This window comes from Tyto alba, unplaced genomic scaffold (assembly GCF_018691265.1).
Source record: "Tyto alba isolate M040663 unplaced genomic scaffold, T.alba_DEE_v4.0 Super-Scaffold_20, whole genome shotgun sequence".
Classification (NCBI taxonomy): Eukaryota; Metazoa; Chordata; class Aves; order Strigiformes; family Tytonidae; genus Tyto; species Tyto alba.
The window spans coordinates 5265878-5292940 of NW_024881283.1; the positions used below are offsets into that span (position 1 = coordinate 5265878).

Below are 27063 nucleotides of genomic sequence, written 5' to 3' on the forward strand. Positions count from 1 at the left end.
ATCAAAGGAAGCCTGAAAAAGGCAAAAAAATTACTGAGCATTTTGCTAAACCTTTGTGTTTTCTTGTGGCTGAAGGGCAAGAAAGCTGTGTTTACTACAACTAACAAGTTTGTTTAGAATGAAATAAAAAACAACAGTCAACTACTCAGGATTTGGCTGCTTTTCCCTTCCCAACCCACTTCTTGCTCTGCTGCCTCAGCTATCATGACTTAGCCACATCTCCAGATCACTTCTAAGTAGTATTTATGGTCGAGGGGCACAAACATTGTGCTTTTTTTTTAAGGAAAAATCCAATATTTTAAATACATTCTGCTTGAACTCTATTGGCAGTTTGGAAATGTCTTGAGATCCCTGAAGTCTGATTTCCATTTTTCCCCACAGAAAAAAGTCACATTGTTCTAGATCATTTACATGGAAGTGCCTTAGGGACAGTTTCATTTTGATTTTATCATTTTGGTTTGTTGCAGTGTGAAATTTATACTGAGATATTAAATGTAATAATGGTATGTTTATTGGAAATATGTAAATATAAAACTAAACTACTGTTTTAAAATAAAACTTGAGCAAAACAAATTGGAAAAGTAAAATGCCAAATCAAAACAAAGCATGTCTGCACTATTGAAAATAAAATGTCATTTCTCTTGGCTTTTCCCATCTGATCTACATTCCTGTGAAATGTTATGCATATAGTGATGGAGAAAGAATCTGCATTTATATAGTTTACTTGTCTTATAACAAATGAGAAGTTACCACCTCTCTCAGCTGCATTAGTATGTGTTTGGTTTTTAGTACTTTTAGTACTTATTCTTAAACTGGGCTTTGCTCTTTCCTGTCCCATCCCAAAGCTGGAAGATTTGACAATCTAAAGAATGAAGGCATCCAGCAGAGTGATGTTTTAGCATCGGGATCTTACAAACCAGGAAAAGGTTGTTAGAAAAACAAGGGCGGATTGGAAGGAGCATGCAGCAGTGAGAAAACCATGAATAAGTCTGGGGCATCGCCCAGGCCCTTGAGGCACCAGCCACCAAAGAAAAGCCTCTCTTGCCTGGGTGCAGAGGATGATGCTTCCCTGACTGGTCATGCTGGGGAGGACAAGCTGCATCTCCTCACTTCACGCTGGAGTCTTCTACTGGACCTGGCTGCCTTTGGAGAGCTGTTTATTTTAATTCAGTCTCATTCACCTGCAGGCAGAAGCCTTGGCTGCAGTTAGGCCATGTTGGTTTTAGGGCAGCGCAAAGGCTTTCTAGCCCTGCTAAGCACTTACAATATTATTATTTTCCAGCTGAAGTCTCCCAGCAGTTTAAGGACTCTGACAGTGAGCTTCACGCTGCCATGTCATTAAATGTGTCTCATCCGTGCTGTGACATCCAGACGCTGCAGACAAGCTTAGTGCAGCCAAGCTCATCCATCCGAACTGGCCGACAACGAGCATCAGCAGCCGTGGGCTCACACCAGTGACAAGGTGGCCCAGCAGCTCCAGCCCCTCTGCCCAGCCACTGGTGGGAGCACAGGGGTTGCTTCTATCCATAGTGCTGGTGGAGCACAGCAGAACATCCCACCATGTATTGGAGAGTTTTCCAAAAGATTTTATGTGTCACCTCCATCCTGAGAATAGACCCGATGGTCATAATCTGAACAGAGGTGTGGAGAGCAAGGGACTGGGGTGCAAACCCAGGTCAGAAAAACCCATACAGGTGCAGGTGTTGTCTTTCACTATTGCCTTCTTTGCCTTAATACAAAGCATCCACATGCCTTTTCTCCTCCATCTGCACTCAGATAATAATACAATGAGACTTCTGTTTGAGGAAAAAACCTCCCTGGCTGTATGCCATAACTTCCCATCAGCCTGAAGCATTTGATTTCAGCAGGAGCAACATGGGACCAGGATCCTCTGCTAACCATCCAGCAGTGGAAGGGAAGAGGGGATCTGGTATTTAAAACAAGCACTTTTTTAGTAAGGAGACATGAACATTAATGTGTTGGAGGGAGAGCAGCCCTTCCTTGTGCCAGGACACGTGAAGCCTACAATAGCGGCTCTGCAGAATGGCAGGGCTGCTCTGCGGCCAGCGTGAGCCGTTAATGGTTTGTCTGTTTACGTTGCAAGCAGGCTTGGGAAGAGCTTTAAATGCATATTTTCCTCTTGAAATATTGAATCCAGTGTTTTCATTTTTGGAGGCCTGGGGAAAAATTATGTTTCATATTTTAAAAATAAACACTGCTTTTACAGAGGTATAAATGCAGACCTATAGTATCCAGCACACCTTTGCCTCTCACCTTATTTTCAAAGCTTTAATGTTGCTTGTGCGCCACAACCTCTGCTAGTGAAAATATTCACCTGAAATGTATTTACCTTTCTTTGCTAATTAACAGCAAAATGACACAGAGAAACTTTATATTTTCCTCAGCAAGAACAGCCATAGAGACTTCATTTACGGACGGCTCTGAATGATCCCTATTCATGGCAAGCGAGTACTGTCTGCACCAATAGATCCTTGTACGCATGGCAGAGCAACAGGAGAAACCCCGTCGTAGACAGGGCTGGAGGTAAAATCTCCTGGATTTTATGCTTTTATTTCACTTTGTTCCCAAATAGTCACAAATGTATGGCTGTAGCTGTTCTATATATTTGGGGAGCAAACATACCTGTGTGCATGCGAGCACACAGGGATATTGGTGAATAGTATTTATGCATATTAGCACTCATCAAAATCCATGCATATATAAATGCATCCATGAAAAGCATGCATGGAGGAGAGTTATGTGTCTGCATGTGTGTGCACACATGCATATTTATATACATAAACACATACATGTAATCACATCTATGTGCATGCATGTGTACATATTTCTGCATCTGGAGCGTTTGATCCCTCTGGCTAAAAATTTCCAGCTAGCTCCAGAGATGGTGGAAAGCCTGTGATTAAGGGTGTGTACCTGGGAAGATAGCAGTGGGACAAATCCATGTTGATTTTGCATGAGAACATAGACATCTCTTAATATTTTAATTAACATTTTTAAAGTTGAAAGAATTAAGAATAGCCTGGCAACTTCACTAAGGACAGGTCCTGTTTTTCCTAATCAAAAAGTCTTTCTCCACAGGAGCTCTTGGTCTCTGTTGCAGCACTTTTGGAGTAAAGAGTGACTCTGGATAAGGGAAGAGAAACTGGGCTTTGAATTAAAGGTGGTTTGCCATGGCACTGCACTAACACAATGCAGATTAAATGGATGAGTGCTCCAGGGGTGTGCGGCTGGAAAGGTGAGCAAAGACTAATCCCTCAGAGAAGGGCTTTAATCAACTGACAATAGTGTAATACAGTAGTTAAAAAAGAGAAAATAGATGCACTGCTTTGTGATGAACCCATTATTAAATTCATCTTACTCTGGTACCAAATCTCCCTGCTGCTCTTCCATAAAGAAAACATTGGATTTCTGCTCACTTGCAGCATCATCAGTCTTATTTGTTGATTTAGATTATTGGCTTTTTGTGGCAGAAGCTGTATCTCCCCTGTGTGTGCAGACCTGAAAGCTACACTCTAAAAAATAAATCAAACTTCTAATCTGTCTGTCTATCCTGAGTTTCTTGTCTATTTATCTAGTTTAGGCTACTGAGTTCTGGCTTTCCCTCCCCGTTGTCCCGCACAGCCTCACAGAGAAGTAACTGTTTCCCGTAGGAAGAAATTTGTTCTGCATCCTGTGCTTTCGCCCGTGCCTCCCCAAGCCTTGCTCTCCTCTTCCTCTCCCCTCCTCCTGCAACGGAGCATTTGCCCACAAATTAAGCCAAGGAAGTGAAGCCCCCTGATCCCACAGGCTGGTTTCCAGCCCTGCACTTGGCAAACGAGGGGACTGAGAGATGATTTGTGTGACGCTATTCCCGGTCCCCCCCCTCCCACCACCACCGCCTCCCTGGGCTTTGCCGGAGGAAGGACACGAGCCTGACACACCGCAGAGCGTTTGCTTACCGCGGCAAAGGCCAGGCTTTGCAGACGGGAGCCGGTGATTGACAGGTTAACCCTGGTTCCCCAGGGCTGGTTTCACTGGTCCCACTGTTACGGTCCCGGATTCCCCACATACCACACCATTTCGGGTCTCTTTATAGCTTCCCATCCCTTCCCCGAGCAATGAAGCCATTGTGGAGAGGATAGGGGCCGGCAGAGCTGGACATCCTCCCCCCTCCCCACCTTCATGCAATATTTTCTCCTAGTCCTGCTTGCTTGTCCCTCTCCCCTCGGTGCCCCCCCGGCATTTCACACGTGTCAGGGGCTGGCCCCATGCCTCCCCGAGGAAGGGCAGGTTAATACCTCTGGGCCAAGGCTCTTGCTTGCCACTCTGCATCCAGCCTTCGGCTCCTCCACAGCCATGGACAGGATTTTCTCCACCTTGCTGCTCTCTTTGCTGCTCCTCCTCCAGAGCTATGGAGTTTGCGGGGCACCTCCACAGCCGAGAGGTAAGTAAGCGGGGAGCTCAGTGGTGGGATGCATGGTGTCAGTCCTCTGCCTCCTTGCCACCAGCCTGCTTTGGGTCTGGGAAGGAGATGAAGGAAGAAGAAATACCCAACATCAACCAGGGAAGCAAAGGAGCTTTTTCAAATATTTTCCCAAGGCAGCAAAACCTGGAGATGTGTTTGCTTCTGCCTGTTACATTGCTTTAGAGAAATAGTGGGAGGTCTGTACAGAGGCACAGCAAAGGTGGCATCAGGTCAGCCCCAACCCCAGCGTAGCAGCAGCCTTGGGGCTCGCTGCTTTTGGCTGGAGGAGGCCCAGGCAGGAGAAGGGCTCTCCTCTGCCTTCCAAAACTGCTACACCTCTCCGCAGCTCTGCAGAGGGCTGGTTTTGTTCGGGAGCTCAAGGAGTTGGCCAGACACCCCAAGCTGTGGTTAACCTCACCTAGCAGGAAGGTCTGAGACAGGTTGCTGAGGACGGGCCTTTCCTAGGTTTTACTTCTTCTGTTCTTGAGCAAAATCCTGCTCTGTTTGTCTTTCCAAGTGGACCGTAGAGCAGCCAGATGAGAGATGCGCTGCCTGCTCTCTAGGTTGTACAATCTCTAAGTCCTAGTCTGCAATTAGTGTCAGCAAGTACCAAACACAAAGGAAAGGGCTGGAGGGTCTGGTAGGAGGAAGCATCTCACCTCTGCCAGGGCAGGATGCTGCCACGGGGCTCCAGCCAACTGGGGAACTCACCACAGGAGAGGTGGCCAAGGCAAAAAATTTATGCTGGGTTTTAAAAACCTTTGAATGATCTTATGATGATGCATAATGCCTATACTTGGAGAGACTGACAATTGTAAAATAGGCGTGACAGTCACGGCAGTGTTAGCTGTTGCTTATGAGGGGGAGTTTTTCTGATATACTGACCCGTTTCTCCTTAGTAATTTGGAAAGGGAGAGTTATCTTTGCTGCAGAACCACTAAGCACTGTCAAAGTCAGGAAACTAAACAGACCGGTCATTCAACTCAGCCCTACTGTGAGCAATTGCTATTTCTAAAATAGACATCTTTTAATTCTGAGTTACTAGGCAGGTTTCCTGTTCTTTTAATTAATATGGCAAAGGTGCTCGAAGAGATATTTTCTTCTAAATCAGTGCATGAGGTTCAGCTATTCCTGAATAGCTTCAAGTGTGGACATTTTTAAAAATAGAGGAGGATTTTATTTCTGGTTTAATTCAACTTTAAAATAAACTATGCTGAGTCAAGGTGTCAATCAGAGCAAACGTGCCTGACTGTCACCTCCTGGAGATAACCAAGGCCTGTCCTGCAGACCCTGACATGTGCACCGTGGCTGTGATCACAGAGGCCAAAATCCTGAAGCTGCCATCTGATATCGCTTCTTTTCTTTTCATTTCCATGAAATATACCTCACTCTCATAAAAAGAGGTTAAAAATTATATTTAGGGAAAAATCACAGAGCTTCCACGTAAAAAAGAAAGTATACTTCAAAACTTCTATTGGATCCAACTGTTACTAGGGAAAAAAAATAACTTTTCTTCCTTGGTTTGTCACTAAAAACAGAGGTGATTCATTAGCTACAGCAGCAAAGGAGGACTTGAACTTTATTTCTGGAGGAACTGATTGCAAGACTTTAAGTCTTTCTCTGTACCTTAATTTCTCATCTGTAAAATGGGCATAACCAACCCTTAGTAAAGGGATTTTCAATACTGTAGATGGACTACCAACTGAGTTTTTCCTTCCTCTGTAATGAATTATGGTGGCAAAGTGAAATCACCCATATGGGAAAAGGTTATATTGAATTTTAGTGGAAACTAGAGCATCTGACAAAGTAACCACTGCCTGCTTCCCTTCTGCACACAACATCTTTTAGAGACCTTTCTGAGAGCCAAAAACAGATTCAACATTAGTGTCTCTCAGGAAACTAACCTGATTATATTCTTTATGGATATATCACAGGGTATTTATTTTCATCTGTCTGAAAGACTGAAAGCTCCATTAGATTTCACACCGAGGACTAGCTATAATATTTATGTCATAATTTGGAACAGATTTGTTGGCCCAAAAGCTCACATTTAAAAATCTGTCCACAGAAATCTCCTTTATGATATAACCTATATGGTCCCTCTCTGCAAAAATCAAATATTAAGAGCACTTGATGCCCCTACAGAGACAAACTAAATGATAGAAAAAAGTTAAAAGAACAGAATGCTATCGATCTGGTGGGGAAAATGGGACAATTCATTTAGAAAATCATAAAAAATATCAGTCCTTTTTATGTTTTGGCACAGTTGAAAATTAAGATGGAAAACAGCATGAAAATGAGAACTTTAAAAAAGAAAAAAAAAGGATCTCAGCTCTTTGCATTGCTAATGTTTCCTGTTTATACCATTTACTTTCTACAGTGGATATTCATGTCTTACTATGAGGTTATAGAGATTAACTATCAATTACATGGTTCTACATCTCTCTATTGTATTCTCCCTCACCAGCTCACAGAAATAAAACAGCACTGGTCTTTTCTGTGTTACATTATTTCATTATTAGTGCCACTAGCTAAAAATCATGAGACTGGTTCGTGGTATGTTAGATAGTTAATCTGGGCATCTTGATTCACAGCTGAATCTGAACATGCCTGCTTCTGGTCATGCATGACGAAGGTATAATCTCATTAATTAATTTCCATGTGGATTGCTTCACCATGTCCAAAACGTGATAACTCCTTTTGAGGCTTTGTTTGATGCAGAAGTGCATGCACAGGCTTCAGTTCACAGCTTTACTCCTCCCTCCCTGCTGCCATAAGTGAATTAAGTTTCATGTAGACATTAGTAATAGCCTGGGGTGACAAGTGGGTAACCTGCTCCCACAAGTGCAGAGCTGGTATCTCATCAGCTCACTCCCACAGAAGTACATGTTGTCAACTGGTAACTGTGCTTTTCATACAGATGCTTTCCTATGAAAGGAAAAAGAACATTTAGAAATATTAGGTTAAAGTGGTCTCACTGGGCCTCTCTGAGACAGGCAGAGAAAGGATTGAAGCCTGCAGGTCCTCTACCCTCAGCTGCTACTCTAACAAGACCATTGTTTCCCTCTTAGGATACTTTTCTTTTTCTTTTATTTTTCTCCTCCCTCCTTATCCTTTCCAGGCACCCTGTGTAGAACCAAACCTACGGACCTGGTGTTCATCATTGACAGCTCTCGAAGCGTGCGCCCACACGAGTTTGAGAAAGTCAAAGTCTTCATGTCCCAGGTGATCGAGGGTCTGGACGTGGGCCCCAACTCCACCCGGGTGGGTGTGATCAATTATGCCAGTGCCGTCAAGAATGAGTTCTCCCTCAAGACCTACCAAACCAAAGCCGGGCTCCTGCAAGCCGTCCGAAGGATAGAGCCGCTCTCCACTGGGACTATGACTGGTCTGGCTATCCAGTTTGCCATCAGCCGGGCTTTTAGTGACTCAGAAGGGGCCAGGGTGAGGTCTCCCAATTTTAATAAGGTAAGCAAATTATCTGTTTCCTGAAAGCTCCTTCTTTCTTGTGACTCATCATGGAGTGGCTGGAAAAATCAGAAAAGGAGGAAAGGTCTCTGTGCCTTGATAGTGTGGGGACAAGTGAGGGTTAATTGTCAAAGGTGGCAGGTTTCCACCTCCCAACTCTTCTTGAAAAAAAAGCTCAACTTCCTTTTGGGCAGAGCTGGCCAGAAGTTGTCAGGGTAAATTTAATCCAGCTTCACTAGCTCTCCTTTCTGCTTGGAGCATCTGTCCTTTGGGACGTGGCTCCCTGCTTCCAGTGCGCCTACAACAACATACCGCTGTCAGATGATGATCTCAGACAGCCTTGCTAGGCATGAACATACTCGGATTAGCAATGCTCTTCTTCCCCAAAACATTGTAATAAAGATGCTTCAGAATCCATCACAGTAAAAAGTGAGGCAACCTTCTGAAAGTTTCCTTTGTCGTGGCCCCCTTCAGCTACAGACATAAAGCAAAGTGCAGTTTCAGTGTCCTCCATGGCTCTTCCAGTTTTTCAGAGGCTGGCTGATGGTTATGTGTCCCATTCTGGGTATGCTCTTCAGGTACACAGACTTTACTGACCATTTAGCACTTAAGGCTGTGGTATAAGATCAGCTTAATTCTACATTTGTTTACAATGGACATCGCTGCTTCTGACCCATATTCCCTGCCCAGGAAGCTCAGCCTTTAAAAAAATATTCCACAGATACCTCACTTATCCCTTTGGATTTCACTTTGAATGAAACAAAACCTCAGCTCAGTGACCATCATCAGGAGAACTCTCTTCTGAGCACATAGAGATTGTATATTCTTGACAATATGTGCTTTAACTAAACATTGTGAATGCACTTCCTAGGCCCTTGTGTCCCGTGCCAGCTCCACCGGCTCTCTATTATGAGACTGGACCAGAAAAATAAGCAAAGGCATTAACAAGCAGCTAGAGCTTTCCACCAGCTGGACAAAAGCCCAACTGTTGGAGTGAGGAAGCCTGGGATTTTTCTCCTGATTACAACAATTTAGTAATATCAGTCGCTTTCCATTTATCTCACTGCTAGTGATGCTCTAGAGAAGGCTGAGCAGAACATGGAAAAGATGTCCAGGGATGGCAAGTTAAAAATAATCCTGAAAAGTGAAAAACAGACATTAGTAAGTTTCTGCCAACTCCAAAAATCAGCAACCTGAAGGATCTGCTGGTCTCGAATTCACAAGATACCCCTAAAAATGAAGTTGTTGTCTACAAAGATGATCTAATTAAATGTCTTATGTGCCCCCTCACCATGCTGAATTACAAGCAACTTGCAAATATGAATGAATCCATCCTCATATGGTCTTTTATTTTGGGGTTCACTGTGGGGAAAGCTCCCTGAATTTTAGCCTAAATCTGGTTTGACACACTAGGAAGAAAACCAAGAGTAATAACAGGAGAAAAACACACTCCAAGAAACTTTCACTAAGTCTCACTGACAATCAGCTCCAGAAAGAAACGCTCATCTGATGATCCATGTTGATCACATCAGTACTCAAGCTTAGGAGTCACCTGGTGCAAAATCTAACAGCCCAGCTCTTGCAGGGGAACTCTGAGACCTAACTGCAACGGTTTTTATTCAAAAGGAGTAACATTGGTTTGGTTTGTCAAATTCTTTGAGGTTCACTAAAAGAAATCATTGCAAGATTGCAAGGCATTATTAATATTATACAGTTATTATTTTTTAGTAAAGAGTGTTAAAATCCTTTATAGTGCAAAACTAATTGTTCTCATTCATTTGACTGTACTACTTCAAAGAGATTATGTGTGGATTCAGCTTTTAGCTCAAATCTCCTATTTTCTAGAGCTTCAAGCAACTGCCTGTTGCTGCCAAGCTGCATTTTGTTTTTCCCCACTTTCCCAGCAGCAGTAAGTCTGCTGCAGGGTCGCAGGTGAGGCAGCAGCGATCCATGTTGCCCACCCCCACTGCTCTCAAAAGGCTTTGGAAAAAACAAATTTCTCAGAGAGCTCAGAGCTACCCAGTTTTTCCATGGATGACTCAATTGAAGATCTGTTTCAGATATTGCATGGGAAAGAACTGTTTCCTCCAGTGAAACTGCTCCAGGGGAGCTGGTGGAAAGGTGACAGGTCTCCAGCTCCTCCTGCCATCGCAGCCCGGCCAAAGCACCTACAGCGAGAAAAAGTGAGCAGAGTGGGAGCTGCAGGTCTCCTCTGAGCAGGATCATCCATAGCCACACACAGACAGTGCATTTCTGTCCAGAAGAAAAAAGTAACTGGAAAAGTTTGGTTTTGTTAGGTATTGTTTAGCACAAAACCAGACAGCTGAACCAAATCAAAACAAAACAAAATAATCTGGGTGATAGTATCTATTTCTGCTTTTTCAGAAATTTTTACTCTGATTGAAGTGCAAAAATTGTCTAATAAGAAAGAAAACAAAAAAATCCCAACAGTTTGAATGCCAGACCACAGAAACATTTCAGTTCTTGAGTATCAATATGCAAAGAAGACATTTACTTCTCATTACTTTCAGTATGTCCTGGCAAAAAAGCTTATTTCTCATCTCACGCCATTAAATGTTGTTCCAATGTCCAGAAGTACCAGAAGCTCCAAGCAGGAGAGAGGTTCAGATGTGCTTGTCCTACCTCCTGCAGTGACAGCAGTAGCTGCCCACCATGTAACAGTAAATGTAGTAGCACTCAAGAAGGGGGTGAATGCTTCTCCTTTCCTTGGAGATGGTCAGATCTCACTAGGGGAATTATAACATTCGTTTCCATATCTTATGTCATCAGATTTCCATTCAAAGCTGTTGAGCACCTTTTATAGATGGATAAGGGTGCTTGAAGGGTGCCAGTCAGTGCACAAAGGTTTCTTTTAAAAAAAATCTGGGGGTTGTTGTATGGCTGCACAGTAGCAGAAATTGCAGGCAGTTGTTAATTTATCATTAATTGGCCTTTGGGACCTAATAACTCAAGGCTGTTACTGCAGTGGAGCTCTTCCCCAGGCTCCATCCCTTCTACCCTCATAATTGCAGATTTACTTGTAGTCAGGGGCACCAAGGTGGCTGAAGCCATTCTCTTCTTTTCAACACTTGTCCTGTGAGCAAAGGAGGGTGGCAGAGGAACAGCAAAGGGACTTAAGACTGTCCCATGTATCTGTCATCTTCCATAGGAGGAGCTCATTGCCAGAAGAGTAATTCCAGTGCTCTCCATGGCACCAGTGACCCCACATTAAGCACAACCTTGACACAGGTCCAGCACCACCCAGAGTGCTCAGATGTCTGAGCTGGGCAGACATCTTCACCCCATGGATGGGAGAAATCAAGAAACGGGAAACCTATGGCCAGTCATTGTGCCTAGAATGGTACCTGGGTTATGAATGAAAGATCCTGAAGGAGAGGTCTGATTTTCAGTCTTCTTGTGTGAAGGCAGCTTCCATTGGTTTTCTTATTATTTACCTTTCAAATGGAACAAATGATGGGATCTTTTTAGATCCACTTTTCTCTAAGACTACTACCCAATCCATTCACAGCCCTCAGACATCTCGCCATATTTCTTTATTTTCTCCTGAATTTATCTAATTCCTCAATGCCTATTTTAAGATAACACAACCATGTTTAGGTCAGGACTGGTACACGGTCCTGATTTATACAATATTATTATAATACTTTCATATTAGTCTCTATTTTTTTTCCTTAATAAAGCCTGACACCTTACACGCAGCACTGACCATTACTGTAGATTGAAGAGACATTTGTAGTGACCTGTCTATGAAAATGCCTGGATCTTTATGTAACTAATCTCTTCCACACCAGTTAAGCAACTCCTTTCCTTGTGCACTATTTTCCTGCTCTTGTCTACTCTGCAGCTGGGCTGCCAGACAACTTACTCAACATGCTTTTGCAATCTTTGTGGTTTCCTGTCATCTCAATACACATAAGAGATGCTATGTCATGCTAACACACCAAGCAAACCTTTAATTTAAATATCTGAACACTTAGGAAACAAAGTCAAATTTATTTACTGACTTACTGCAGTAGCATGGCTAAAGCATCAATTTTTCTGTGGACAGTGGTACAAAGAACTTTAAAGTTGCTTTGTCTGCTTGAAACCTTATTTTCTGGACATCTGAAAAAGCAGAAGAATAGTAATGGTATTTTCATGATTTATCTTAAGCATTAAAAAAGAAAAAAAAAAAAAATCACTACAGGCTTTTCCCTCTTTCCTTCCACTTTGGATCTGGTCAAAAAAACAGAATCAAAGGAAGGTTGAGGTTGGAAGGGACCTCTGGAGGTCATATTGACCAACACCTCCTGCTCAAGCACGGCCACCTAGAGCTGATTGCTCAGGACCACATCCAGATGGCTTTTGAATGCCTCCAAGGTGGGAGACTCTCAAACCATTTGCATTCCTTGGTTCCCTGGTTATTTTCTCTCTTTTCCATGATGCCTTGAAGTCCAGCAAGAGTTTCCTTTCTGTGACCTTCATGCTGCTCAGGATGGCCCCATCATGTGCCTGGGAGGATGAATAGGTAACACAGTAATTTAGGGAGGTGAAGCTTCCAGAAACATTGGACATGGTCCTTGCTTCTTCACACAAGACTTTGTGAAAAACTGTGCTATGATTGTCAGCCGGGTGGGTCACTGGTCAAAACATCACAAGATCATTTGTTCTTGCTGTGCTCTGTGTGGCAAATGTCACCCCAGGACAGGGAAAAACACTATTTATTGCTGTAGAGGCTCAAGTAAAGTCTGTTTAGACTTTTATCAAAAACTACAGGGGTGCCCAATTGCTTTTATCTTTCTTTAGGAGGAACAACAAATAGATTGTCAAATCACTGAGAAAATCAAGGGCTTATTCAACTTTCTGCCCAATTCCCATTTCAATGCTGTTACAACATTCATGTTATACACTGCATAATGAGACACAGCTACCTCATTAGCTGCTGGATTGCCTATACATGGCAACCCTGAAATACGGATACCTAGGGATGCTGGTGAATACTCTCCTGTCTTAGTTAACTAAGAATAAATTGTGTCATGAGAACATGGGGGATTTCTATATCACTGAAGTAACACAAGAAAGATCCAGAAAGTTAGGAATTCACAGGAAAACAAAAGGTGGTAGTTAAAATGAGTAAAAGTTTTGACCTTGAAAAGCAAAAGTGTCTGAGTTTCGTTAGAGCAAAACTGGAGATCCTGTTCAGCTATTTGAGATGCAAAAGCACTCACCCTTTCTTAATTCTTCTCACATGGCTACCTGCTGAGTCCAGCACAAGCCCTCCGCCGCAGAGCAGTGTCAGTCTCTCCAGGCTGTAGCAGTTGCTCCCTTCTTCCAATCTGTCTCCTGTTCTTTACCAAACAAGGCACATACCAGGACTCTCAACCTTTTAAATGAGACAAGGTCATAACACAGAGAATTACAGAGATCTTGTGACTGCAAATAATTTGGAGGTAGGTTTGGTTTTTTTTTTTAATAATAAAAAAAAAGGGACATTGTTTTGTTTTCATGCTGGAACTTACTGCCTCAGGCTCTCAGGGATGGCAAATGTCTAGAGGGGGAATCCTAAGGAAAAAACCAGGGTTTTCCGATTATCAAGATAACTATATATGATAACAAGATCACTTTATACTTGTTCTATTTCTGACACTATTTCTGTAAGCACTTGGTCCTGGTCATAGTCACAGACAGGCTCCCTGGCTGGTTGGTGCTTGGCCTGACTCATGTTACATTCACTTTAGCCATGGGTTCACTGCTTAATTACAGATGCCTGATCAGGACTGGTTTTACTCCTGAGTTTTGTTTTCTCCAACAGCAGGTCAGAAGCAACAGGACTTTTGAGAGCTCTATAGTAGATTTTCACACAGATCCATTATGAAGATATTTTCCATCAGATCCAGATGTCGATGCTGCTACCAGGCACCTCTTGAGTCGTATCTGGGGCTCAGACCCATGTAAAGATGCCACCCTGGACGTGAAGAACCAAAGGAACTGATTAAACTTGGAGAATCACTTTATTTAGACAGAGAAATGCCAGGAGGACGTGCAACATCTCCATCCTGTGACAAACACCAAGCAAAAGATACTCAGCTACTGACAGAAACCTGTTTATAGGGTGGTGTTGCTCACAGAAGCTACTTGATAACACATCTTGTTTCCTGACAGGTTGGCTTTTGATAAGCTTTAATTGGCAGCCCCCATCTCAGAGCTGCTGCTCTGCAGGGAGCAGAGCTGAGCGGCTGAGGCGAGGGCTCTCTCTCCTGGCAGAAAGCACAACTGCATGGCTGGCCCCGCTCCTTGCCCGGCTGCTGGGCCAGAAACAGCCCCTGTGCTCCTTTTGGTTGATCTTCGATTGTCGTGTTCGCTCCCCTTTACAACACACACTGACATCTGCCACAGGTGACACTTTTCCTTATTATGGCTACAAGCAGAAGAGAAATACCTGAATTTATGTATTTATTTCCCGCTGAAGCAACCAGCTACAGAACTGTGATGCTACTAGGAATTTTCAGTTTTGTAGCCCTTAGAAAGTGCAGATAAACACCTGAACTTACAGACCTGCACCAGATTGAAAAGCTCTGCATTTTTCCTGGTTCACCCATATTTTGCATACAAGGAAAGCTCTGAATGGGACAGCAAATTACTTTAGTATTGCAGTATTACTCTGAGGCAGATGACTGCAGCATTCAGCCATCCCTCAGCTGAAGCCTGGGCAGAGGGGGAAGGATACACTTCATCTGCACAGACAGTGTCCCCTGGACGTGTGGGACAAGGAACCCCACTCCTGACCTTACCCAAGATGACTTTTTTCCACCTGAGGATGTAAAACAGCCATCACACTGTCCTAACTGGGTAGCTGATGGGACTGATTTTATCTTCAGAAAGATGGAGAGCATATATGGCATAGGGGAGAATGGCAAATACTGCCTTAATGACCAGATGATAGCTCATTCAAACTCACTGTTCCTGCCAGATAGATTTTTTTTCTGCCTTTTTCATTTGATGTGTCTTTACTTTCTATATTACTGAGGATATTTTCTTGTGATGTGAAGGTTTTTTCTGCTTAGCAACTCACCTGCTCCTGCTGATCATATTTCTTCATGCTGCATTACAACCCAGTCAGTTGCTCTGGAGCTGTCGGTGGTGTCACAATAAAACACTTGTAAGGAAAAGTGGCAGGAGCAGATGAATTAGCAAAGAACAAAAATTAAGGCTTTGTGACAATGTCACCTGTTGGAAGAGAAATAGAGGAAAATGGACAAACTAGTATCAGGAGCAGGACTCTTGGTGGCTTTCTGCTGGTTCAGGGCTCAATCAAACACAAAGTGAAATCCAGTTCCCACTTAAACCAGCTGTCATTTTAATGCTGATGTTAGTAGGTGTAGGATTTCAGCTCTGCTATTTATTGTGGAACCGGGAATCAGAAATCATGGCAGGCACTGACACACATCGTGACCTTAGGCAGATCTCTTCCCCACTCTGTGTCAGCTTCTCCATCTATAAAATGGTGCAAAGTCTTCATCTCATGATGTTTCCATGACATTTCCTGAGATTCTTCAGAGTCCCATACCGAGTTAGAGTTGTCCTTAGTGTCAGCTGGGGGTTCATGAAGATAGTTAAAGTTTGATTTGAGCATTTGTTTGAGTATGAAGAACATAACCTTTACTTTGGTTTCCTTAGGGGCAAGATGCACCAGTTGTTCCTTAATTAAATCAGTCAGGTCCCTGGCAGTTTAACCTTTCCAGCTCAGAAGGAAGCAAACCCCACATAAAAGAATGGCTTGCGTGATCTCAGGAAGAATGGGAAGAAGGGGAGGCGTTTCCTTTTTCTTTAATTTTAGAAATGTGCAACCTTCTTTACTAACCTAGCCTGTTCCACAAGCAATAGTGCTATTAATGCCCACTCAAGCACACACCTTCCCTCTGCCCCACTCCACATAGGTGGCCATCGTCGTGACCGATGGACGGCCCCAGGATGGAGTGCAGGATGTGTCAGCAAGGGCCAGGGCAGCTGGCATCGAGATCTTTGCCATCGGGGTCGGCCGGGTGGACATGCACACGCTGCGGCAAATTGCTAGTGAGCCCCTGGATGATCATGTGGACTATGTGGAGAGCTACAGTGTTATAGAGAAGCTGACCCACAAGTTTCAAGAAGCTTTCTGTGGTAAGTCCTTGCCGCAACCCCCGGGTTCCTAGCCAAGAGCTGCAAGTGGCTGCCAGCAAGTTTTTCACATGGAGGTTGTATGTGTGATCAGCCTTCATCCATCTGCTTCCTTGTTCCAAGTACTTGGGTCTGAAGGAGCTTGAACCAGTATGGAAGACAGATGTTCTCTGAAGTTGCCTTTTGAGAATTGCAGGGTTTGTTTAGGAAATTTCAACTTTTAGTTAAAGAAGTCTCCAGACATCATTGGCACAGAAGAGTTTGTAAACATGACCCACATACTCTTTGAGGCATTGTAAAATAACCTGGAAAACATGATCTTTATATAGCTGAAAGCATTGCCCTTATGTTTAAGCCTACCTGGGCAGTTCTGAGATTCTGGCTTGTAATTTCCCCCATCAGCATTGTCTTCTGAACTCCCAGTTACGCAAGGGATGGCTTCGCTTCCCTGCTAGAGTCTGAACTGCCTTTGTCTGAATATGCTGCTGTTTTTGCAAGCTTTGTTAGGCAGGAAACTCTCCTGGCTGGTGCAGTATCTAATGTCTTTCTGCACAGCACATAAAAAGAGCCTGACTATCCTACAAACACAGTCACTCCTACACGAACTGGTGAATGGAGTGAAAAAGCTTTATTACTTTCAAACGTACCCACAAGACTGTAGGAGGTGGTCTATAAATATCCATTTTATGTGTCAGCAAGAGAGGCCTGGGGGTTTTGCACACCCATCTTGTTGAAGCACAGACGTGTGGCAACACTTTTTAAAAGGTGTGATACACCACAGTGCCTGTGGCAAGGCATTGCAAACACATACACACAGATGGACCTGTAAAACTCTCCGATACCAATTTCTTCAAGAGGTGTAAAATTTCATGATTCAACTTTCAAGCTGAAAATGATGGGGGTGAGTAGCTTTTTGTCAAGGAAAATTTCCTTCTCTGTAGGAAGGAGGAAATTTTTGAATATAAAGTGAGTCATGTATTATAATCAGGTGTCGCTGCATCAGAAGTTCATGAAAGTGGGGAACAAATACTTCTTACTAAAAGAGGGATAGAAACAAAAGCTGAGAAGGTGGCATCCAGGCCATGAATATTTGTGGGAGTTTGTGTTGGCTGCCCTGGAGTCAGGAGTCAGCCAGAGAGGGAGAGGCCAGACAATGTGTTTTGAAGTTCTGGCATTGGTTTCATTCAATAAAATAAAGAGAAAAAAGTCCTTTCTGTGCCTTGTTTTTCAAAATTGTAACATTCAGATGAGAAAGTTCTCCCCATGATAAAAACCCTCAAAGATGCATCCAAGGGAAGTGCTGTGCTAAGGATTATTACAGCTAACAGAATAGCACCATATTAACTGCCAAGTGGGCTGTTATCGTGCTATGCAAGCAGCTGCACAAAACCGTCCTTGGAGATGTACCCAAACACCACCTGCTCTTGCAAAGCACAGTTTGTGGGTACTGACAGCAGGAAGAACTGTGCAGCACTGTCCAAGCTGTTTCCCATAATGCTCAACAAACACATGGGGAAAAGGGAGACCCTTGGCAATCCAGCCACTAGTTAGACTAACAATATCTCTGTAGTCTTCAAAGAACTCAACCTGAGAGCCCAATGTTATGCCATCCGCATAGTAATATTCCTAATGATATGCTACATACATGCTGGAAAGATCTACCAGTGTTGGCACAAGATGCAGGTGCATGAACTGGAAGGCCAGAAGAAGTACAACATACATACAGAGCAGAACACAAACATCTTGAAATAATGAATAGAGGCCCCTTAACTTCGAAAGACTTTGCGCCACCTCCCATCATTTTGATAGAACTCAATGCTCAGTTTTCTGCACAGATTTCCCTCGTATTTGTAAATGAATTTGTTCAACCAGATCTGTTTACTTTCGCGTTTGTTTTCCATCATCATTGCTGTAGCTGTGACAGTATTGTCAGTCACTGAATGCTGCTGGCTCAGACTGGTGCAATTCAGCTTCTGTTTGCTCAGCATCTCAGAAGTCAGATCCAGGTTAAGATCAGCAGGCAGAAATGTTTGTAAAGAGCGAATCTGAAAGCTGCACATATGAGGGTAGCTCTGAAGTGAATTCCAAGTATGTTTGCACATGAATCCCATCCAGAAAAGACAACTGTACATGGGGCTGAACTCGCTAATCATAATCGTACTACATACCTTGAAAGATTGGGTATTGGCCAGCCCAGATGGTAGGTTGGAAACCAGATATAATCCAGTAGCTTTGGAGAGTGAAGTATATTGTGATATGCTCAACAGACAGATGGTTCTTGCCCTCAGTCTGGAGACTATTTCTAGTCCTGGCTGTGCCTTGGAGTCAGGAGACCTGGGAAAATTTCTCCTTGCCTCTTGTATCTCAGTCACTATCCCAGAGTAATGACCTCTGTTTTGTCTTGCTGCAGAGCGTATTTAGTTATCACTGAGAGTGTGGGACAAATATCATGCTTTGTGCATGGGCTGAGGAGGGTCTGGGTTGAGAAGCCTTGGCATAGTCTCTGATTTTAATCTGCACCTTTTCTTGCAGTGGTGTCAGACCTGTGTGCCACTGGAGACCATGACTGTGAGCAAATCTGTATCAGCACCCCAGGAACATACAAATGTGCTTGTAAAGAGGGTTTCACACTGAACAGCGATGGGAAGACCTGCAGTGGTATGTAATGATTTTCATTTGCACTGAGCCGAGCTGTGATCTGCAGTGGTATGGTGGGGATAAGGTTGAGACAGGGTAGATATGTCCTGTTCAGAAAAGGCAGAAAAGGAAACCATGCACTTATAACCAAGAATTATTTTTAAAACATTACTGTGAACTGTTGATGAGTTTTGATTGAGTAAACCTATTTCATTAGTGATAAAATTACTCTAGGGTTATATTTTCCTACATAATTAATTGGGATCTTAGTTGCTGTATTCTTTTGCCCTCTTCTCATATTTTGCTTTAGCTTGCAGTGGTGGGTCAGGATCTGCTCTGGATCTTGTTTTCCTGATCGATGGCTCCAAGAGTGTGAGGCCTGAGAACTTTGAGCTGGTGAAGAAGTTCATCAACCAAATTGTGGACTCACTGGAAGTGTCAGACAAACAGGCCCAAGTTGGCCTGGTTCAGTACTCCAGTTCTGTCAGACAGGAGTTTCCACTGGGGCAGTTCAAGAACAAGAAGGACATCAAAGCAGCAGTCAAGAAAATGGCCTACATGGAGAAAGGAACAATGACGGGCCAGGCTCTGAAATACCTTATTGACAGTTCCTTTTCCATCATCAATGGAGCTAGGCCCGGGGTCCCCAAGGTGGGCATAGTCTTCACTGATGGACGGTCACAAGATTACATCACTGATGCTGCTAAGAAAGCCAAAGACTTAGGTAGGTCTACTAAATTCTGACTGTCTTGTTTATCTCTTGGACCAGGTAGTAAATCCAGTATCAACCTAGGTATGGGTCTTTCCCTGGAGATGTCTCTTACTTAGGATAGAAACAGGTAACTATAGAGTGACTTTGTTGAGTTGTTGTCTGACTATACTTGCATGCTCATAAAGAACTTGGAGCAACTCTGGCTGGGGTTCAGATGAATCTTGGTTTGCCAGCAGCTGGTCTGTGTTCCCACAGCCCCACTATGTCTTTGGTCTAAGTCTGCTGGAGGTGTCTCTGCTGAGCAGGATGGAGTTTCACACACTTGGTATGGGATGTGCACTGGTCTAGCATACTTTGCACAAATGTGAAGGAAACCGCAGGGAAAAGCTGAGGTTTCTTCTGATGTTGGTAATGAAAGTCAGGTCAGCATCAGTGGCACTCATGGTGAGGCAAAGGCGACCATCAGAGAGTCCCTGGGGGAATAATGAGAGTTGTAGGGCCAACGAGAGTTGTGGCTTGGCTGTGTCAGCCTTAAGGCCTGGAAAAGAAAAAGAAGAAATAAAACAATAAACAAAGAAGAAATACAAATTAAGGGAGTATCCATGGACTCCCTGTTGAAATCCCAGGCACATTAATAAGAAACTTTCTTCAACTTCTGCTGGAATATTAAAAGTGCACAGTGGCTACATATTGATATATTTACGTGCCTAAACACTGTGAAGTATAAATATCTTGAGATCTGCCCCTTTGCTGACCTCCTGAGCAAGTTCCCAGTCTCCTGACATCTCTGCGTTAAATGGATTCAGCTCTTGTGAATACGCTCATGAATTGCTAAATCCTTTAATTCCTTTTAACTTCAGTCTCGACCACTAGATGGGACTAAGGGCTAGCATATAATAATAAAGGTCAGGTATGAGCTGATGAAAAGCTGATGTTTACAAAGCAACTTGACATGTTATGTGGATGTTCAGCTCTTACAAATCAAAAGGTCCTTATAAACTGTATGTATAGAATTTATTCCTCTGTGATGATAAAACTTTATGCCTTCTTTTTAAATCCTATTTTGTCCCTACACAGAAATCTCTAGCATCTGTTCATAAGTTATTTCAGTGGGATAAATAACAAGGTGCTTATAACTAGACTCCAAACAAGCTCCATGAGTTGAGCTTCGAAGAAAACAAGTATTGGATACATCCAGAGGGAGAAAGACAGGACAAAAAGGGGAGGAGGGGAAAGCATTATCAGTGTCTGGACATGGACAAGTAGAAAGAAATATTTCAAAACAGGGGTTAACTAGAATCACCATTCAAGTTAATGGCAAAACTGCAGTTCAGTTCAATAGAAACAGGTTTAAGCAAGAGGTGGCCAATCAGTCCCTTGACAGTGAAGCACAGTACCTGGACATGTTCTTAACCCACAGTATGGGTTGCTGTTGACAGACTATATGAGTTGCAATTTTAGAAAGAGATTTAGCTACAGTTTTGGTGAACCACAGAGCTCCGTTGCACAGGGGACTTTGTCACTACGTAGGCTGATTAATGGTGACTGCAGGCTATTTTGAAAACTTCCACTGTTTCCTTTTACTATATTATCACTTCCATATTAGTTGGATGCATGATCCTGTCAGGGTGTTATGATATGATCATCTGTCCTTTCTTGTATCTCCAAAACATTGTTCTTGTGGTGATAGTGGTCATTGGCTGGATAATTCTAGTAAGACTTTGCCTGCAAAAATATTTTGGAACCCTCGCCAACCTGGCTGAAAGAAGGCTATAATAGTAGAGGGTAAGGGGGTTCATTTTGCAGTTAACATCTGCAGAGCTGTGTGGAGACCGGGGGTCCAGAAGATGAGCAAGGATGTACAAACTGACAGTGGGGTGGATACCATAATAGCAACATGCTCCGTGGCTGTCCGACTGACAGGCTCCCATTGCTCACAGGCTTTAGGATGTTTGCTGTGGGAGTCGGCAACGCAGTTGAGGATGAGCTGAGGGAAATTGCTTCAGAACCAGTAGCCGAGCACTACTTCTACACAGCTGACTTCAGAACCATCAGCAAGATCGGGAAGAAGCTACAAATGAAAATCTGCATTGGTGAGAGTGGGGGATTGGGGAGAGGGGGGATTTAGTCACAGTATTTGAAGGCTGGAAGCAGAAGGACAAAAATGCCCCGTCAGATGGATGTTACAAAAAGCTCTCTGTTCTCAGTGCATTGAGTTGGCAGAGTATATGGCAGGATCATGAGACATCAACATTTTGGGTGGTTACCTGAACCACAGCCACCCTACACCTCAGCCATCTCCCCTTCTCACAAACTGCCTTTGTTTTCCCTTTTTCTCCACCTTTCTCCCTTTCTCCACTGTCCTCTTCAGAAATTATGAACTCAGGCTGTATGAGATCCTGAGAATAGCCAAAAGGAAGGAAGAGATGCTCTTAAAAGAGAAGCTAAGGATTGATTTATTTGGCTTAATTTGAAAATCATCACAAAACTGGACATCTGAGTTGAAGCTTGACAACCACTGGCTGCTTCTACAGTCAAACAGGCACCACAGGGGTGGCATGTTTCAAGTGGAAATAAGCATTTAGTATCTTCTATGTGACTTTTAGATGTCCGAATTTGGGTAGCATGAATGCTAAATTGCTCATATTTGGATAACCTAGTGAAGCAAAGGCCAAGAGAGGACTAAGTGGGAGACAGGCATGACAAGAGGAGGTAAAGAATAACATAAAATGTAAAGAACGTTGACCTGTAAATAACTTGAGTCTAAAAATTATTAAAAAAAGAACTACTACACTTATTTTAGATTTTTGTTTTGAAAGAATCCTATGCCTCCTATGAAATATTGGCCCTTTCCAATGCATCTGCTTGTTCAGGCAGATCATAGTGAATCCCAAACACTCAGGCTTCATTTAAGACATTGAATACCTTTCAGCACTTCTGAGAGCTACACTGCCAGGCTCATCAGGAACCTGGCACTCTTGTTGAGTCCAGGTGCTCAGGCTCTTTTATCCTGCTAGGCAAATATTTCCTTCCAGGTCCCAGCAAGATACATTGCACAGAGCTCTGACGGGGCTCATTTAGTTCCCAAGAGAGCTCTGCCAAGTTCAGCACTACTTCCCATGAGTGTATAGACCTGCTCTTCAGTGCCCCATGGACCCACACGATGCAGAGATCTCCACTTCTCTCATGGCATGTGGAGACGCTCTATGGCATAAACCGGATGAAATAATACACATTGCCAAATGTAAATTTCTTTTTTCCTTTTCCTTGCAATTTCTAACCTGACTATTTGTGCCAAAACCAAAAAATATCCATGTAAATATTAGTGGGTTGGCAGTAAGTGACTCATCTGTTTTTCTCCTTGAGTGTGTATTAGGGAGAAAAAGTACTTGGGAAGTTGGGGGCCTTGCCTCGGGAAAATCAGATTCAGTTCCTTGCATCCTTATGGATCTCCTGGGTCATGCTGAACAAGTGCCCTGTTCTCTAGAATACTAAAGATGGGACCTTCCTTTCCTCCTGGAGAAGTCTGAGAGGGACAACTCTCTCCACAGTCCTGTGTCTGCAGAGCCTGGTAGCCAGGCTTGCAAGACAGAGACTCTCTTTGCCATGACTACTTTAAAAAGTAAGAGTTGATCCAAGAACAAGGTGATAGGAGGTATATTAAAACCCCCCAATGTATTTAAATATCTGTCAAGAAAGCAAATATATTTAGGCTTCAGCATTCAAAAGAAAAAAAAATTCAGAAAACGTATTTGTTTGCAAAAAAGTAAATTTTTGTAAAATCTTAACATTTCAGGTGTTTTTTTTTTAAAAAAAAAAAAAGGAAAGAAAAGCTTTCTATTTGTTTGATTTCCAGTACCGCTTGTATTTATCAACAGATGGCTAGAAATCTCTCTTAATAGCCAGTTTTAGTTTACCCAAGGCTGGTTTAATCCTGTTGTGGTTTTGAGCAAGCCATGTCCTTTCCTTTAAGAAGTCCTTCTCCTATTTACTCCTTCCATTTGCTAGGCAGTTGAGCTGACTTAGTGTGGTCTTGTAAACATCTCCATTCTTTTCTCAGTCATCTTATCACCCTTTTTTGCTCCTATTCCAGTTTAAGTTAATTTTTCTCAAAGAACATATGCAAATTATTGACATAGATTAGCAAACTGATTAATGCACATTGCTCCACCTGCTCAAGAAATGGAGTGCTGAAGCAAAGCTCAAACAGCTCTTGGCTCTCAGATGGTAAAGACTGCCCTCATTTTTATTTCACAAAATAAGTGTATGGACCATTATGGTGATGTTACTGGGAAGACAGAGGTTGGTTTGAGCACTGTATTTGGTCAGATTCAGATGTTTGGGGCAAACTTTAAGCACCAGTGGTTGAGCTCAATGGCTTTTGAGGAAACTAGAAATCCAGGAAAGACTGTGCACAGAGCCTGGCCTGTATAGCAAGAAAATGTGAGATTCTTTACTTGTCTGAAGATAAAGCCAGAAGTGAGCAGTCAGATATTTAGAAGGAATGATATTTTTATTTCCTTCCTGTTTCTGATAAAGAAAATAATGATTGCTTTGTTTCACTTCTCACAGTGATTTGATTTAATCCTTTTTTTTTTGTGCCACTTAACTCATCCTCTTGATATTCTGATCCACAGAGGAAGATCCATGTGAATGTAAATCTATTGTGAAGTTCCAGACAAAAGTAGAAGACATCATAAATTCATTGCAGCAGAAATATATCCTTCAGAATCTGTCTTTGTTCAGAACTCAGTGGGTTTGGTTGTTCTTTCTGGAAGGACCAGTGGGGAAAGTCTACTTGTGGGGGGAGGAGATTAGGTAGGTGTTCAGGAAGCTGAGAAACAAGACACTTGGGTTATGAATGTGTATAACCAGAGTCCCTGCACCAGAGTGAGTAGCTACTGGTGTGACACAGAATAAGTAGACCCTAAAAAAAAGAGTCCATGTAGAACGTGTCATACCATTACAAGACAGCAATGAGCTGTAGGCACCAAGACCTAGGTCAGTTTTTAGAAAGGTGCTTAAATGATGCCAATGTGACATGTGTGGACACATGGGTCATGCATGGGATGATGCTGCTACCTCTGCAAGCTGCAGGTCCTGCAAAGCAGGCCAGAATGAGAGCAGAAGTGGCTAACACTGGACTGTGAGCAGACAAAACCACTGGTTCACACATGCAGCTGGTTCACTGAGTCATTAAAGCTCCATGGATGGGATTCTTTTTATGATGGTAAATGCTTACAATGCAAACATCCAAGCTGGCTGCCTAAACTCCTTCACAGCACTGAAGGGAAAGAGGGTCTTCTACAGCAAACCACCTCTGACTGTGTAGTTTGCGGTCTGGATAAATTCAGATTTATAGGTCCAATAGTCAGATGGGTAGGTCCAAATTCTCCCAGCTGGCTAAAACTCAGTTCTGAGAGATTAACTCTCATGTAACTGCTCGCTGCAGACATCTCCAGTGTGGTGAATTGGATCCCATCTGAACTGAGTTTGTGGAATGGCATTCTGCCATGCTGGGTCCTGTCATATGCACAAAGACCATGAATAAGTGGTTGAAAGAGAAACAATAAAAAAAAATTGTGAATAAGATTCAAACTTCTCATGAAGAGAGGAATTAGTGAAACTTTGGGGTGGCTCACACAGGGCTGGGGAGATTTTTCGTTATTGAGAATAAAGAGAGAATATAATTTTAAAAGCAATGTTCTAGTTTATTCACACATTTCTGTGCTTTGCTATGTTAGCTGAAGAGTATTTTTTCTACTTTTTAACTCAAATTGAGTGAAATCCATGACTTACGTTATGCAAAAGGTCAGACTAAATCAGTAGTTATCACTCAGTGTGTTGCTTCTCCCAGACACATCATGAAAAGCAATTAATGAAAAGAGCAGAAATTTGAGACACACTGTGTAACTCTGAGAAAAGCACTCTGCTCCACTCTTCACACAACCCATATGCTCAAGGTCAGGAATTCTCTGTCAACCACTCAAAATGCAGTCCAATCATTCCCACATTTTTTACTCTTAGTAAATGTATAGGTGCATGTGAGTATGTGTGCATGCACAAACAATTTCTACCTTCAATAAAAGTTCATCAGCCTGAACAGTTCTGGAAATGCCAGAGTAGATGATGAGAGCATTCCTCTGCTGCCTGCTCCCAGCAAGGTAGTGCCATTCGTTATCTGTTCTGCAAGCCAGGGGAGGACTTGAACAATGAATCACTAACGTGCACTGTCATTTTTCCCCTTAACTCTTGCTCACTGGAAGCTGTGGCAAAAAGGATTGAAGCCCTGGAGAACAAGATCATCTAACATCCCAAAACAATATTATTTCCCTCCTTCCTAATGTGACAAAACTAGAACCCCTTCACTTGTAGCGGAGGGCAGCTCAGTCACAGTGCTATGGCCAGCTTGTATTTTTTTAAAAGAGTCTTGTATTTTTTTTTAAAGAGTCTAGTCTACCTGCATTTGTTTAAAAGGGAAGAAGTATAACAGTAGAGCAGACATTGTAAAACAGGCGGAGCACTGTGTGTGACCGAGAGTTAGATCATGCTAATGTTTGTTGCATTATATAGAGTGCATATATTAAAAAAACTGGAAAGATTTGGTTTTGATTTAAAGCTTAATATATATACGTGTGTTAATAAGTACTTGATTACGAGTTCTGTGAATCCTTGCTGTGTTCTTCTGCATCTTTTGTTTCTATGCATGAAATAATTTAATTTAAAAGTCAAAGTGACTTAATATCAACTCAGATGCTGAGTGTAAAACATCAAAGCCGCTGATCAGCTTATTATTGTAAGCATGATGCATTTGTCAGTAAGTAGGTGAAATATAGTAATGATCTCTGAGTGTGCGTTGCAGACAAGATAGGATAGGATGCTGCTGCTAGTTAGGTTTATCCATAGCTGCTGTGCAATATAGAAAGAAAAAAAGCTCAGCTTTCCTAGCCAGCGAATGGTCTCACAACGTCTCAGTGAACTAGCACTTGAGCTAGACCTGCTCTGGGTAAGTCCTGATAATGTGCAACCAGCCAGAGGCCGTGGCTCGTTATAACGCCAGGCAGTACTGTTAACACCAACCCCAGGAGATGTGCTCCTGCTCCTCAGCTCATTGGTCTCCACATCCTCAACTGAAGCTACAAAACTTCATCAGCACTTAAAACACAGGGAACTGCTGCTGGAGCTGCTGCCAGTCGAAGGCGGTGCCTTCGTTACTGTGTTGACCAGAAGTTCAGTAGCTCCTTCCTTGTCCAACACCTCTAAGCACCTTCAAAGCCAGCAAGTTCATCTCAACACCTTTCAGACTCTTCTTCTGTTCCTGGATTCCCAGCACTGGCAAGACAAAAAAGCCATGTGGACTGGAAGCATCTAACACTGCCTGTCATCTACAGCTGTAGTCTGGCTAGGCGTGGAGGGAAGAAGTCGTGTTTATTCATGGCATGACGGCACACCATTGAATGTGAGCAAAAGGGGTTGGGTTTTGAGGGGGTTTTATTTTTATTTTTTGTATCAAAATATTTATACTTGAGACTATGTGAAAATAGAATAACTTGGCCTGTTCAGAAATGTCACCATAGCAGATGTGTTTTGGGTGAATATTAAAAGTTTGCTGAAAATTTTAAAA

General features: G+C 42.9%; 1 protein-coding gene across 1 annotated transcript; it reads left to right on the forward strand.

The window, feature by feature from the left end:
- The first annotated feature begins 4304 nt into the window (after nucleotides 1-4304).
- Nucleotides 4305-27063, forward strand: MATN1 (matrilin 1). Its single transcript, XM_009963968.3, has 8 exons — nucleotides 4305-4444; nucleotides 7587-7933; nucleotides 15871-16093; nucleotides 18623-18748; nucleotides 19038-19451; nucleotides 21380-21532; nucleotides 24077-24157; nucleotides 25700-27063. Exons 1-8 carry the CDS (start codon nucleotides 4357-4359, stop codon nucleotides 25747-25749), a joined length of 1482 nt encoding a protein of 493 aa, XP_009962270.1. The 5' UTR covers nucleotides 4305-4356; the 3' UTR covers nucleotides 25750-27063.

Bases quoted from the DNA above. Each gene is read 5' to 3' on its own strand.
- MATN1 (XM_009963968.3), top strand. From the start codon at position 4,357: ATGGACAGGATTTTCTCCACCTTGCTGCTCTCTTTGCTGCTCCTCCTC. The intron at 4,445-7,586 runs GTAAGTAAGCGG...TATCCTTTCCAG, and splicing joins GGCACCTCCACAGCCGAGAG to GCACCCTGTGTAGAACCAAA. The intron at 21,533-24,076 runs GTGAGAGTGGGG...TCTGATCCACAG, and splicing joins ACAAATGAAAATCTGCATTG to AGGAAGATCCATGTGAATGT.